This window comes from Camarhynchus parvulus, chromosome 2, assembly GCF_901933205.1.
Source record: "Camarhynchus parvulus chromosome 2, STF_HiC, whole genome shotgun sequence".
NCBI lineage: Eukaryota > Metazoa > Chordata > Aves > Passeriformes > Thraupidae > Camarhynchus > Camarhynchus parvulus.
Window position 1 is genome coordinate 35,133,432 of NC_044572.1, and position 15,061 is coordinate 35,148,492.

Below are 15,061 nucleotides of genomic sequence, written 5' to 3' on the forward strand. Positions count from 1 at the left end.
AATGATCAAGCCCAGGTACCAGAAGCAGCCTAGCTGCAGACAACTAATAGGTTAATTTACCATTCTAATCACAAAGTAATAATGCCCTTAATACCCCATCTCTAGTGTATGCAGTGGCTACATATTAAATTCCATCTGTCAATTAATATTATACTTTTAGCCTTTTAATTAAAAGAGAACTCAAAATTATAGCAACGCTTGAGTAGGACTTCTGTGAATGGCTGGAAGGTGAGAGTGCAAGAAATGCCAGTTTCTTGTTGTTCTCTCTTGGGTTAACCATAATTTTGTGTAGGTGCTAAATGGCTTTTTAGAATGATCAGTAACTTCTGCGCAGGTAACTGGGTATGAGAAATAGCCTAGTGTTCTTAGAGGTTAAATTGTGATGTGTATAGGTTGTTACCCGCTGAAGTTTTTGTTGCCACTACTCATGGTATCCCTTGTCATTCTGGGGAGTCTGCAATGGTAGACAGAGAGAATAAACAGTGCTAGTGTCACCAGCTCCCATGGCAATGTTTTCAGCCTTGTTCTGTTTGACATTTTCATTGCAATGCCAGGCCCTCAGATTTCCTTGTTTATGTAAGAGTTTTCCCTTTCTTATCATTGATGCAGAAGCTATCATGGGACTTTGAATCACAAAATTTTAGTAATCAAAAAATGAAGTCCAAAATTAGCTTTTGAAGCCAGTCTCAGGGTATTTTTTATTTGACTTGTGATCTTTCTGGACTGCTGGGAAACACTTTTAGAGTAGTTTAAATTTTATACTGCCTTAATTTTGGTGGCTTCTGTTACTGCATGTTTTCTTTTAGTACAAGAATAGTCAGAATTTACATTTAAAATGTCAGTGTCAGAAAGTTAAATACCTACAGAAAAGCTCAGCAGGTACAAATGATCCTGCTTATTCTGTTGCATTTTTTGTATTCAAGTACAGAAATCTAGCAACCCACACTGGAAAACCTTAAGTGCACCCTAGTGAATTACCCCCTGCTCCATTTGAGGCAGGAGCAATTGAACCCTTTAGTATACAAGATTTTATATTATCTGATACAGTGGTGCTAGCATAAGGGACAGAGGGTTTCTTGGGTGCAGTGGCATTGATTCCTGGTGGTATTTAAAATGAGCACTGGGAACATAGATTTAGAAGAAAGTTGCTTCTGCTATGCTGGTTTTTGTGTTCTGTTCCCTGGCATTGTGTGTGGTGGTTGCTTTAAGCAGGTGCAGAGCAGGCACCAGGCTCTCCTCACACTGAAAGGCCTCACTGCTTGGGACTAAAGCCAGGACTAGGCGGTGGCTGTAGTGCCAGGAAGAGATCCATAACAACTTTTGCACTACTTCCCTAGCTGGGAGCTGAGAAACAAGGTCAGGGTAGACTCAGCCTATCTATGTACACACATTGCTCAGTGACCTTTTCAACCTGGCAGGCTCAGACTGCAGAACTTTGTGCCATGGAGACTAAGATCATGGGTAATCAGTACTGAGCTGGGTGTAGGTGGAATTGTCAAGTGCTGGTCCTGTCATTCTGTTGAAACAATGATTTCATAAGCTGCCAGGAAGCAATTTGGCAGGTTCCCTCATGTGGGTTCCCTCAGAAAAGTTGGCTGGAGAGTGACCCCTCACATGGGAAGCATTTGAAGCTTGGCTTGCTAGAAGGCTGAGAGAGTGCCATGTTTGCCCAGGCAGACCAGGTGCCAAGAATTAATTAGTCTTGTCCTATGCTACACAGCAGAAACGCAGAAGTGGCTCTGATCTCACAAATGACTGTGCAGGTAGAGTCTTGCACTGTGGTGAGGTCTTCTGTAATTAAAAAGCTTTAAATTAGAGGTCAGTACTCTCTTGTGAACAGAACCAAAACTGTCAGGTACCAGATCTCCCAAGCTTGTTTAGAAACAAGCAGTTTAAAATATTTAAAATAAAGGAAGACATCTACTTTGTTGTTAAGACTTGTTAGATTTTTCCTTAAACTGGAAGGGGGGATTATTTTGATTATTTTATTTTGTATTTGACAGTGCATGAGTGAAACTACACCTGATGCATATGTAGTGAAAATACAAGAAGGATGACAATGTTTTTCTCTATGGTACTTCGGTTTGTGATGTGCTGGAAACTGAGTTTATTATTTTAATAAGCTCCTTCTTTTTGTTGCTGCTGCTTTTCTTGGCACATTCCTGGTGGAGACTTTAGCTGCTGGTTTGAGAATTCTTTGTAAAAGCAATGCTCTTGCCTGCTGGGCAAACTATTTCTGCTGCAAATGTAAAATGATTAATTCCTGGCATAATTCAAAACAAGTAGTAGTGGATTGATCTTGGACTCAAGTTCCAAATTCCTCTGGGGTTTCAGATTTCATGCTGAGCTACAATTGGATAGATGACTTTTATAATCCTGTGCAATGTTGAGGAAGACACGCTGGTCAGCTTACACTGAGATTTCTGGTTAACTTCCATGTTTTACTTTATTCCAAAAGAACCTCATTCTTTTAGTAAAAAGTTACGACATTGTAGTTGTTAGATTGTTCTGGCATCTTACTGGCAATATTACTTTTTTCTGTCAGTTCTGCTTTTGGAAAGGATGAAGTCTTTGAGGAGCTGAATTTGTTTAAATACCTTAGTCTGATGGTTACAGGAATCTCCTTCTGGAACTCCTGTGGTCAGCAGTTCATGGTTAAGTGGAAGGAAGCTACAGAGTAGGTTGCTTGCAAGCAGGTCTCCCCTGTTCTTGGTCCACTCTTTTTTATCATCAGTGGTCCCAGAAGGATATTTTAAGACTCGTACCCTTTGAGGCCCCTTACTCAAGGGCTCTGGCTTTCCAGACTGCTGTGAGCACCAATCCAGTGCCTGGCTTTCCTTCAAAGGAGTAGGAGATTTATGGCTGGATAGGGACCCAGTCATCATCTCTCTCTTCATTCTCCCCTGCTTGGAAAGTCTTGCGGTGCCATATGGGTAGTAAGAACATTCATCATCCTTCCTCGGATGATTTACCAACCACAAACAAGCTGTGTTTTTCTCTCATATTCTCAGCTATCTCTGACATGACGCACATACTGCATTAGGCAGCCAGCTTCACCTTTTTTATCCTCTTTCCTGAAAAATCTGCATTTGTTTACACCAGAATTTTGGTTATTGTTAATATCAAAATAATATTTGGGGAATTTTGTTATATTTCCAATGGTTTCTGCTCTTTCTTGATGTTTTATACATACCTTATTTAAGGTTTAGATGTTTTAGTTGTCTCTCATTATTGACAAACATTTTCTTTGACCAGAGCTGGCACTATCACATTACTGACTACACTGCCTCCACAGCTCTTGCTTGTTTTGCCCTACCTGCTGTTTTAGATGCTGGTTTTAATTGTCCACTGTCATGTTTGTAGGCTTTTTCTCTTGCATTTTTTAGTTTAAGTTGTGTCTCTGAATCATGACAGATTGGGTGCCAGAGAAGGCCAGGACTGGCTCAGGAACAATTTTTTTTTCCCCTGTAAATATTTTGTCTCTGTGATCAAATATCCTTTATCCTGGAGCTTTCTGCTTAGCCTTTATCTTGCTGCACTATCTTTCCCTTCCTTAAAAGCCAAACCTGAGGTGTTTCATGCTGCAGTGGTGAAAATCACTTGCCTCAGCCTGGATCTGTGCAGGTTTGTGTGAGCATGGCAGAGAAGAATAAGAAAGCAAGGGGTGTCCTCAATCTCTTTTTCCACTGAAATATATGCTGCTTATGCCTTCTGCCAGTACCTGTGCTTGATCCCTGCATTGAACCTGGGGGATTTTGTCTACAGGAGGAAAAACTGGTAATGGGAGAGAAGGTTAATTGCCACCAGATTCATAAAAATAATTTACATTGTCAGCAAAAGAGAGAGCTTTCCTTCTGCCCATAATAAAATTCTGATGTCAAATGTATTCATTGATCTTTAATGTTATCGTTATATGTCTCACAAAATAATTAGGGAAAAGCTCAACATGTTTTGACCTTTTTTTTGTTTTAGTTTTTTATCTAGTTCGGATAAATAATTTTCTACACAGGTGTCTTCCCAGTGTTTCCTGTAAAATATGACCAGGAGAAGGAATCTACTATGATGATACAATTCATTGCACATTAGAAGTGTAAATACTTGGTACTATTAAGTTCTCTGAGTAAAAGTATGTAGTGCCTTTGGATGGAATAATGCTTTATTTTATCTTACTTATGGCTCCTATCTAATTTAGAGTTCTAGTACTGGATCATCTTTTCACATCACCTGATGGGTTTACTCTGAAAGAAAGGCCCATGACTGCCTGACTGTTGGGTTGTCCAGAAGGCTAGAGGTACATTTTTCCTGCAGCTGTCCTGTTTATGTAGATCTGTATTACTTGAAGTACTTTGCAAATGCATTCAAGAGCATATTTAAAACCAGAGTAAATACAAGCCATTTATGGGACAGTATGTGTGAACTGTGACTGAACTACCTGTCCAGAGTCGAGAGGATTTCCCCTTTTCTGTGTGCAGGGGTACTCTTTAAAATCTGAAGATTATAATTAGTATTAATATAAACTTTTCCAAATGGCTGGTGTCTTCTGCATTTACATCACTTTAGTATCTGAGCACGTATGTCTCTTAAATATTTTAAGTATCGTAGGAGCTCAGAGGGTAGGTCGATGCTCCCGTCTGTCTTGCAGGATGTAAAGTGACATTCTGAAGGTGATGCAAATATCACAGCAGAGTGTACCCAGAAATGGAGCTCATTGCCATGCATTTTAGTCAGTTTTCCCTAGAAAAAGTCTCTCAGTTCTTAATTTGTCTGATACAACTCAATTTAGGATGTTAACATTGTGATTATTCAGGGTAAAACCTGGAGTGGTCCATGTATAGAAAGTGTAAAAATAGAAACTTGTTCTTCTAAACTAAGCAATCCACTTTCACAGAACTCCTGACTGGAAGAAGCTGTTACAAACCACTGGCTGTGCCACTCCACCACAGGATACTGCACATTACCAGGTAGTTCTGCACAGGGACCTGGTGACTTGTGCTTCACAAAAAACACTTCTGCCAGGGAGGATCCAGCCTTGATCTGAAGTATTATCAAGAGATTGATAATCTGCTGCTGCCTGTGGCTTGTCTGTTTGCATCTCACATTAATTCACCAAATGCCTGTCTCTGCTGCTGAGTCCTCCCCACCATTCCCAGTACAGGTTGTCGTGTGCAGGCAGACCATCCCTCAGACTTCAGGGCTGACAGTCAAAACAGAGTTGCTGAAATCTGAGCTGTTGCCTCCACTATTTTGAACACTGCTTTGGCTCTTTCTTTTGCACCTCCAGGTTTCCACAATGTAATTTTAAAAATCTGGAGACCAGAACTGAGCTTGGTATTCCATTTTTGCTCACACTGTATTTTTCTGAAAGGATGAGACATATTGGAGGAGTGTACTACTCCTCCTTGCCATACTTGGTAATTCAGGCTTGCTGCTGGAGCCCCCTTCCAGGTCCAGGCTTGTGGGACTTGGAATGCAGGCTTTAGTTTCAGAGATACGACCATTATTTGTAATACAGTCCCTTTCAGTTTTACGTTTGACCTTTTTACATTGTGCATTTTCTTTCTCCTTTCCCCCTCCAAGTAGCAGTGGGAAAACATGTTTTGGTTTGTTGTTCTTTTCAAACAGCCTCAAGCTGCACTGATTTAGATCTCTCTCTATATTTATGCTGTCCTCATTAATAGTTCCACTAGTCTTAGTTACCAGCTTCAAATTCTGAAAGGTTTATTTCCAACATTGATGATTTACAGTCTGAAACATCACTCTAAAAAATATGATTTGATGGTATTTTCCTATTTACAAGTATTTTTAAGACCTGATAGATAGCCTAAACATTAGTCCCATACTTTACTGCATATCATAGCTGAGTGTGTAATTTAGGACACTGAAGACAAAACGCGGTGGAGTTGGGTGAGATGAAAATGAAGTAATTCTTATGTTCAGGCTATTTACATGTGTGGTTTGTTCCATTCTGTTTCTAAGTATGTACTGAACGTGACGTTCATTGTGTCTGAAATAGTAGCAGAATAACCTAGTGGTTGCTAAGGTAATGAGAACCCACCGTTCCTTTACCAATTCCTGTAAATAAAGTATGGAATTTAATTTCACTCTATGTTACCTGAGGCAGCTCTGGCATCTGATAAAACAAATGATCTTCACATTCTTCTCCACTTCCCTTCTGATTTTCATTGAAATACTGAGATGTTTCTCTTTTTGTAAATAAGTGAGGCTGCCCTGCAGATGGTGGGGTAGAAGGTAGCCTAAGAATTACATCTTTTATCTTGCAGCTGTTTTCCCTCTGTGACTTAAAATGTATTTGTCTTCCTGCTGAAACACTTCTGTTGCATGTGATCAGGGCTGAAGATTTGACAGCCATAAGAGTTCCTCTTTGTTTTTCTCCTGATGCAGAACTTACATGTTTGTTATCTGTGCTTGTGCTATGGATTGCAAGCACAGCATGAGTGTGAATCCAAGATTTATTTCTTCATTAAAGAAAGGAAGGTTGTCTCAAAAAATAATATGGTAAATCCAGAAATTTGCAAATGCTGGACACCAGTAGATGGTGAGATACTTACCTGGTGAAACGATGCTTGGCAAGGATTATCACTGGCCTTGGGAGTGCGGGCAGCAAACAAAACATCCAAAGGAGCTCTGACTGCTGTGAAACCAGGCAACACTACACCCCAGACCATCTTGACTTCGTAATGGAAAAAGAGAATCCATATCAAGCTCCTCAGCAGCTAATCAATCATCCGAGTCCACCAGGCTGGGCATGGAAGATTGAATCTCTTACGTACATTAAGAGGAAAAAGAAGCTGGGGCATGGGATGGAGTTATGCTTAGAGTAAGGGAATCTGCTGTAAGAGAGAGGCAGCTTCTTAGGCTGCATTATGGGATGGCAGAACAATATTCCTGCTTTTTTATGCCACAAATTTTTGTCTTGCTTGTGTTACATTGATACCAAGTTATGGGTCACTTGCCACAAGTCACCACAAGTTGCTTATTTTAACCTAATAGCTGTCTGGGTATCAAGACTTTGTATTCTAATAGCCTGTCTGCCCAGAAAAGTAGATCTGGGAGGTGAAGTGGACAGCTGGCATAATATATGGACACTTGAACCCGGAAACGAAAGACAGCTGCTAGGTCTAATTTTAAACATAGCTCTTGATCAGATCCCCCTAGATCCTGCTTGTCCTGCCACGGCAAAGTCATTAGTGGGAGTAGAGACACAAGAAGTTGAATATATTGGTAAAGAGCTTTTGTGAGGAAGGGAATCACCTTTGTTCCAGTTATGGTATTTCCATTTTTCACAGTAAGTACTGTCAGCTTCCAGAGAAGGGGAGTGGAAATGGTTTGTGGCTGGTACACAGTCTAACACCGCTGACACGGGCAGCTCTTCTGGGGCCTCGTAATGGACAGTGGGACTCCCTGTTCTGCAACTACGAGGGCAGGCAGCGCTGTTCCAAACGAGGAAAATGTAGCAGAGTGGGGGTTTTCCTAACATTTTAAACTAGCACGTGGTTACATATCAGCCGGTTGTAATTCCGAGTTTTTACATCAGGGCTCGGGAATGCGGCGGCGTTAGCGGCGGTCTGGAGCGCCATCTAGCGGGGCGGAGCAAATCCCGCTGGCTGGGTTTGGATTTTTTTTAGCAAGTACAAAAATTACCACGAATAATATCCTACTGATAGAATTCTTCGCTTGGGATTAGCGAGTTAGACACATTATTAATTCAGCAGCTTGTTAAGTGTTTTCAAGTTTCTGTTTTGCTTTCAGAATGTCATTACCAAGCTGGGTTGGCTTTGGAGGTTTTTTCAAGTGTGACGGTATTGTTCAGTTTTATTACAACTATGATGCTTAAATTAAGGGCAATGGAAACATTGCTGGTACTCGTCCTCTTTAGGGAGTTATCTAACTTCAGGGAATTTTGGTAGCAAGCAGAACATTGCTCCTCTGATGTGAAGATTCCCCTTTATTAGACTGCTCTGTTAATCACAATAGGTTTGGGAATAACAGCTTTGCTATCTGCTTTTAAAAAGTGAAACATCCCATTTTTTAAAATATATGCTTTTTTAATATATATAAACTTGAAGAAGTAAGAATAAAGAATAAATTTTGTTTGTTTTACTAAAGAACTTTAAACTACAACTTGACTTTACACTTACCAAGCTTGGTTAGGATAGAAACTTTACTAAAACATAATTGTATTATTCTAAAGGCATTCTGCTTAAACTGGTGTTAATCTCCAGTACAGACAGACAGTCTAAATAAGTTAATGATCACATTCAAATATAAGTGCAGCATGCATTTATCTATCTCTTTTCCTAAGAAAAGTGGATAAACCAGGTATTTATTATATTTTGACACATAAAAATTTTGATGTAAAGCATTGTAAATAGTGTGATAAGAGCTGATAGAGGCAGTTGGAGCTGGAGTTGTGGGACAGAGGCCATAAATGGCCAAATTAGTTCACATTTCATTTAAGCATGCTTCCTAATTTGCTTTCAACAGTATTAGCCTAACTAGTATTAGTTTTATGGTATATTTAAACTTTCAGCTTTCCTGCCTCCTGCACAACCAAATGCTGCTCCTGTTGATTTGACTCAAAGGCTTGGGAGTGACAGCTGCCAGGGAGGGCTTATTTCAAGTCTTCTATCCCATGTTTGGCTCTGTATCCTTTCTAAACACACATTTTTGTCTGTACCTCCCATCTAAAGCTCTTCTTGTCAACAGGCAAGCTCAGAGATACCAAAATTGCGAAAGGACGAGCAGAAAGCACGAAACGCGCTCCTGGCTGATATCCAGCAGGGAACTCGCCTGAGGAAAGTGACCCAAATCAACGACCGCAGTGCACCACAGATTGAAAGTGAGCATGGGCTCCTCAGCAAGGCCCTGGGGGAGCTTTGCTGAAGCCTCAGGCATGGGTGGAGGTCAGGTGGACAGTTTAAAATTAAAGAGCAGGTTTGAAGGTCAGCAAAGGTCTGCATCATCGTATGGCTTTAGGATGCAGAGAGGGGACACTTTTTAAACGTGCATGCTGCTCTGAGATCAATGACTCGTAAGTCTCCAACTGGTTATCACCTGAACAGGCATTCCTTTTTCCAAAATAAATAATGAATGATGAAATCCTTAAGAGCATTTCAATAAGATAATTTGGTAGGAATTGTTGGCTCTAGCAGAAGAATTGTTCTTTATTAGATTAAAAGAACAAAAAAAAAACACACTGAAAAATTCTGGAAATGTGAATTCACAATTAGGCCTAACATAGCTACTTGTTGGTGTCATGCTTTGTGTGAGGTTGAAGAGCACCAGAGGGTGCTGGGCTCCAAGGTCAGAGAGGGATGGCAGTTCCTGTATAACAGTACAGGGAAGAGTTTAGCCTTGGCTTTTATTGCCACCAGGCCTTAGCAGCCTCGGGGCAAGGATGAAATGATTTTCTGATATATCCTGCATTTTTCGTTCTTTTTAACAGAACCCAAAGGAGCTAACAGAGATGGAGGTAGCCCAGCTGTTAATAAAGGTGGCTCTCAGCAGCCTTTGGGAGGCTTATTTGCTGGTGGCTTTCCTGTTCTCAGACCAGCAGGCCAGAGGGACATGACAGGTAAGGGCTTCATTTGTATGAAAGCAGAGCAGGGTGGGCAGAAATTTGGGATGAAAAGTAATTTGGGATTAGCTTTGCTGATTGATTTTTATTGGGGTTTTCTTCTGAATGCTTAGTTCATCATGTGACCATGGAAGGCTCAATTAATAATGTGATTGAAGCCACCTTTCTAGATCTCAGGTGCCTTATTTCTTAAAACATAAATAAAAAGCTATCTCCACACTTGGTAAGAAAGAGATTAAATAGATCTCTGTAGCTGGGGTTTTTACATTATTTTAATGAAAGTTTTAATTGAGTCTTGAATACAGTATTGAAATCTGAGCTTATCAGTTTCAGAACAAATGGCGAAGTCATATTCCTTCCCTCCACTGTTGTATATTTCTACAGTATTACAGTCCTGTGTATGACTTTAAAGATTCATATTTAAGATTTTTGCCCTCTGGATTTTATAGAGTACAGCTTTGATCCAACAAGGTAATTTACTGATCTGAAAAATAAGGGTATTGTTGCTTCACAATGACAGGAGGAAGGCACATGGGGAGCCCCACTGCTGCTTTCACCTCAAGAAGTGTCAGTATCAATGAGAAATGACTTTTATAGTCACAGTAATGACCTCTGACACTGCTGAGCAGCTGATGCCTGCTCAGGAAGCACAAAGCAAAGTAGATTTTTGTAGGGAAAGACAGAACTTTGCTCTTCCTGAAGGTTTTTTGCTTCCAAAAGGCAAGCCAAAGATGCACAGCACTGTGTGTGGTGGGGCTTTTGACATAGCTTCTGTGGCAGTAACTACTTTGAATTGTTCTTAAAACTATGGCCATACCTATCAGACTGTGTGAGTGTTGAATGAGATGCCTTTTTTGGCATCTTGCTTTGTGATAAATCCTTGACATTTACACAGGAAAAGACATTTTGTAAGTTCAAGAGTCTTCGGGCATTTGCTGTTAAAAAGGAAATACCAGAATGTGTGCCTTCTGGAAAGCCTTTGAGGCCTTGCTTTTAAAAACTTGGGTTTTATCTGTGGAGCTGAGGTTTCTGTAATATTTGTGTGAATTTTTTGATCCTGAGCAAGTACTTAACTTGAAGGATGCCAGTTGATGTGTGTCAGACTGCTCATGTACTTTTCACCAGGAGTCGCAATACCCAGCGGGCTGTACCAGGCAAGATGAGGCTGGTGTGAAGCCCCAGGCTCTGCAGAAAAGTTCCTTCTTCTTAAACTGTTCCATTCTGCAGAAGTTGAGGAGCAGGGATGGGATAAAGGTCTCCCAGCAGGTCGTCATATAACTAAGCAGAATCCCTGGTGCCCACTGGAATGCATCACCTCCTAAGCCCCATTACAGCGTGGGCAACCGGGATGAATGAGTTTGATCCCTCCGGGTATCCACTGGGGAGGGGAAGATGAAGAGCTTGCCTTTATCTCTGTTCGGTCTGAGGAGTGGGAACGCAATCTCGGTGTGTAACATGTGATATCTGGTTTCCAGCAGGGAAGCTCTCCGGAGGCCGAGCAGCATCCCCCAGACCCTCCGCACCGCCGAGCAGCGGCGCTGCCAAGGCGAACAGCACCCCCTCGCAGCCGGCCGAGGTTCCACGGGCAGCTGTCCCACCGGAGCCTCCCGGCACCTCCAGAGCCGCAGCGGGAGCGGGTCCCGGGCGGCCCAGCCTGCCCGCGCCCCCTCCGCCGCCCCCCGCTTCCAGCAAGCCTTCCCTCACCTTCCCTCCTCCTCCCCCTGTGCCCCCTCCGGCCGATCGCCCTGCCAAGGGGGTGACCCCCGGCGCTGCTCCCCCGGCCCCGCTCCCTCCCCCTCAGGCTGACAAACCCGCCAAGCCTCAAGCAGGCGCTTCGCATCCGCCCCCGCCGCCCCCTCCTCCTCCTCCTCCCCCCCCGCTGCCCCCCGTGCCCCCCTGCGGGCTGCCGGGCAGGGCCGCCGAGGCCTCTGCGGCCGCCGCCGCTCCGGCCGAGGGAAGGGACTGTCCCCCTCCCGCGCCGCCGCCGCCACCGCCGCCACACGCCCATCCCCCGCCCGCGAACAGGCTCTCCTTTCCCCCCTCCCCGGCCTTCAGCGGTGCCGACGTGCCCCCTCCGCTGCCCCCCAAGTCTCCCCACCTGCTGTCCCAGTTCCATAAGCCGAGCAACATCCAGTCGCTGCCGCTGCCACCCACCCCCGGCCCCCCTCAGCCCGCAGCCGTGGGGGAGACCAGGAAGAAGAGAGCTGGCCGAGGCGCAGGTGAGAGAGGCACCTCCGAAGGAAGGAGGCTTTTCCTTCCTTCGGATAGCGGGGAAAATCACAGAATTATTTGGGTTGGAACAGGACCTTGAAGATTATTTAGTTCTTCAAGGCCGCTTTCCAACCCAAACCATTCTATTACACTGGTGGCTGGAGAGCATGGAGGGGCAGGGATGAAGAGCACATATGGGAGGAATACCTGTAGGTGATGAATACCCAACACACTTGGCTTTTTGAAGTGCCAGGCAGTTCTTAGCACTGGGCACACATGCCTTATCGTTTAAGCTGCCACTCTTGGAAGTGACATGCAGATCAGTGGAGACAAGTCTTAGGACCACTGGGCTGCTTCTTGCTTTTGTATTGGCATTGGTGTGTCTCGAACAGTGGTACCTGACAGGCTCAGGTGCGGGAGCAGACTACACACCACGGTGTCTGCCAGGTCAGCAGCTGCTCATGTGCCAGCCTGCCTAGGATACCAGTCTACAGCTGTACCCATGCAGGAGCAATACTGGCAACAGCTGGGAAACACTAGAGAACGTAATGAAACAGAGATGGGGCAGCTACCAGCCACAGGTGAGCAAAAGCAAATCTCGCTGCAGCCCTCTGCTGTTCAATAAAGGGAAGCAGCCAGTGCCTCCTGCAATCAAGGTGGTTGTGCCAAAAGCTTCTCCACCTACTTGGGAAATAGGGTATTATCCAGTATTTCCTTGAGTAGATGATAGAAGGAAATTTTGTTAGACTCCTCTAATGTAATGAAAATAATAAAAAATATGAGCCTAGGTCTGTGTGGGTTTGAGAAATGGAGACAGCTACTTAACAGGGAACATCTGAAAGAGAATGTTCTGTACCCTGTATTTTAGCAGCCACATGTCAGGAGAAAGATTACTGGTTCCCTTTGAGAGCCAGGGTAAAGGCCGTGTAAGTACAGCAGGTCAGGTGCCTTGTGGTGGTGCTTAATGCTGCTCAGAACTCTCTGATGAACTGTTGCTATGTTGAGATGCCCATTTCTCATGGTAGTTCAATTTTTATGTTTTCCATAAAATTACCCTGCCTGTCCCTTGTTATGTAGGAGAATAAGCAGTTTTGAGAGGCTGCTAACTTGGAGGCCTTGGGCTCCCTCCCCCTCACACAACTCTTGTGTTCTTCCAGATGTAAATTTGGATGGCCCTTGCAACTCCTCAGTGAAATGCACAAAACTAATGATAATTACATTGCATAGCTGCGAAGTGGCAGGAAATTTTGTTTTAGACATACCACCTAGTGTGGTTGTTTTGTTGATTTCCCTTGCTTAAAGAGACTGCTTCTTCTTGTGAAAGTGGAAGGATAATCTTCCCTTCCAGACTGGGACAAAACCACACTTCTGAATGTCACACTTTCCTTAGAACTGGAGATGAAGCCCCAGCCAATTCCAGTAGCGACTTGAATTTAATACTTAATGCTACAAATCTATGGTCAGGCTTGGCAAACAACAGCTATGGGTATGTTTGCCTCAGATACTGCATTCTTTGTACATCCCCTCCTCTTTTTTTGTAGTTTACTGTTGGGTTAAGTCATGATGGTGTTTATATGGTGGTCTCCTGGTTTTCTTTAAAGGAACCGGTGCTGGGAAGCTGGTCACACCTCCACAGCCACCTGCAAGATCCCCAACAACTGAACTTACAAGCAAGTCTGGAGTCTCAGCCTGGGCTACAGCTCATGACCCCTACACACCACTTAAAAATGGAAATATGCACATCATTGGTAATATCATTAAATTAAATATCTTTCTGTAGTTAAGAATTTTAGAACAAAAGCCTGTGTGTGTCTCAGATCTCAAAAACTCACTTAAGACTTGTCCTAGAAATAACAGGGTAGTATAGTAGAAACATTTTTGTACAACTTTATACAATTATAGAAAAAGGATTTTTCAAAAAGGATTTTCATTCAGTCAGTAGAAAAGAAAAGCACGCACTACCTGCAAAGTTACTTAAAAATATGAAGAGTTCTCATAGTGTGCTTATATTACCATTCTTCAAACCAGATCATAGACATTTAGAGGTTTCACTCCTACAGGGCAAAGACCAGTAAGAATTATTTTTGTGGTCTGATGAATTGGCCATTCATTCTTGTTTACAGCTACATGTCTTAAACTAGTGATGAATACCTCTATTACCATAATACCATCAATGCAGAAAACTGGAACAGCAGACTTAACTTCACTTTTAATAGCAGGCAGTGATTGCAATTAAGGTAAAAAACTGGGGGGGCTCACAGAAGTACTCATCAAGATGGTTTATACAGAATGAGCCACTATCAGTTCCAGGAGAAAATAAGCCAGCATTTTTAACAGAAAGTACTTGTGGCAACATAGTTGGGTTTGGGGGTTTTCTTTGGGTGTTTTTGTTTTCTTGTTGTTGTTGTTGTTTTGTTTCTCTCCAGCATCAGCTAATGTTTATTTCCCTGAAACTTCCCAGATGACTTTGAATCGAAATTTACTTTCCATTCTGTGGAAGATTTTCCTCCACCTGATGAATTTAAACCATTTCAGAAAACATATCCCAGCAAGATACCCAGAGGTAAGTGTGTAAACATGGAAAGATCTGATCATTATCAAGAGGTTTAAAAATGTGGATGCAAAATAAAGAACTGAACCAGCATTAGCATACGTGGACTGCTAGCACTGGCACAGAGAAGAATGGGATTTGTCACAGTGGCAACAGGGACTAAAGATATAATGAAAAGCACTTAGTTACTCTAGAGTCTTAGCTAAAAACAAATGATGTGGCTGGATATGCAGCCTGTGTTTTTAGATTGCTAAATTTGCAAAGCTTGTGATGTTAAAAACAGTCATGTTGGAAAAACATATTTGGGCAGCTACTGGGTTTGATTTTTTTTGTTCACTAATTTGTGAAATCACAGAGAAAGATACCTTGATCCATATCTTCCATTATGTATTATGACTTAAATCCTATGCATGGTGTTTTAGACACCTGAATAACAAAGAGACTTAGTACCTGAACTTTGTCAGGAAGTGATAAATGGCAGAACCTTGCTTTATTTTTTTTTTCCTCCTTTCTTAACTTAGTAACTTAGAATCAGGTCACTGTTGTAAGAGCAGTTCAGATATCCAGTTTTGAAAATGGGTAGTTTAAAGTGCCAAAAGATCTCATGCCCATATTCTGCTTTTTAATAAAACCCAGTTTTCTCTATTATTAGATCTCCAACTTTTAATTAACCTTTTTTTTGTTTCCATGCTAAGGTACTT

The 15,061-nt window shown here is 42.5% G+C and overlaps 1 protein-coding gene across 5 annotated transcripts in view; it reads left to right on the forward strand.

Annotated features, from left to right (window-relative positions):
* Nucleotides 1-15,061, forward strand: part of WIPF3 (WAS/WASL interacting protein family member 3) — a 37,126-nt gene that overhangs the window by 19,434 nt on the left and 2,631 nt on the right. For 3 of the 5 annotated variants that reach the window (XM_030943249.1, XM_030943250.1, XM_030943248.1), the window contains 5 exons: nt 8,728-8,860; nt 9,467-9,595; nt 11,074-11,817; nt 13,411-13,557; nt 14,271-14,372. In XM_030943249.1, the coding sequence (XP_030799109.1) occupies nt 8,728-8,860; nt 9,467-9,595; nt 11,074-11,817; nt 13,411-13,557; nt 14,271-14,372 (1,255 nt within the window). Of the gene's footprint in view, nt 1-7,238; nt 7,307-8,727; nt 8,861-9,466; nt 9,596-11,073; nt 11,818-13,410; nt 13,558-14,270; nt 14,373-15,061 lie in introns of those variants that run through there. The other 2 variants (XM_030943252.1, XM_030943251.1) reach the window with 2 other exon arrangements.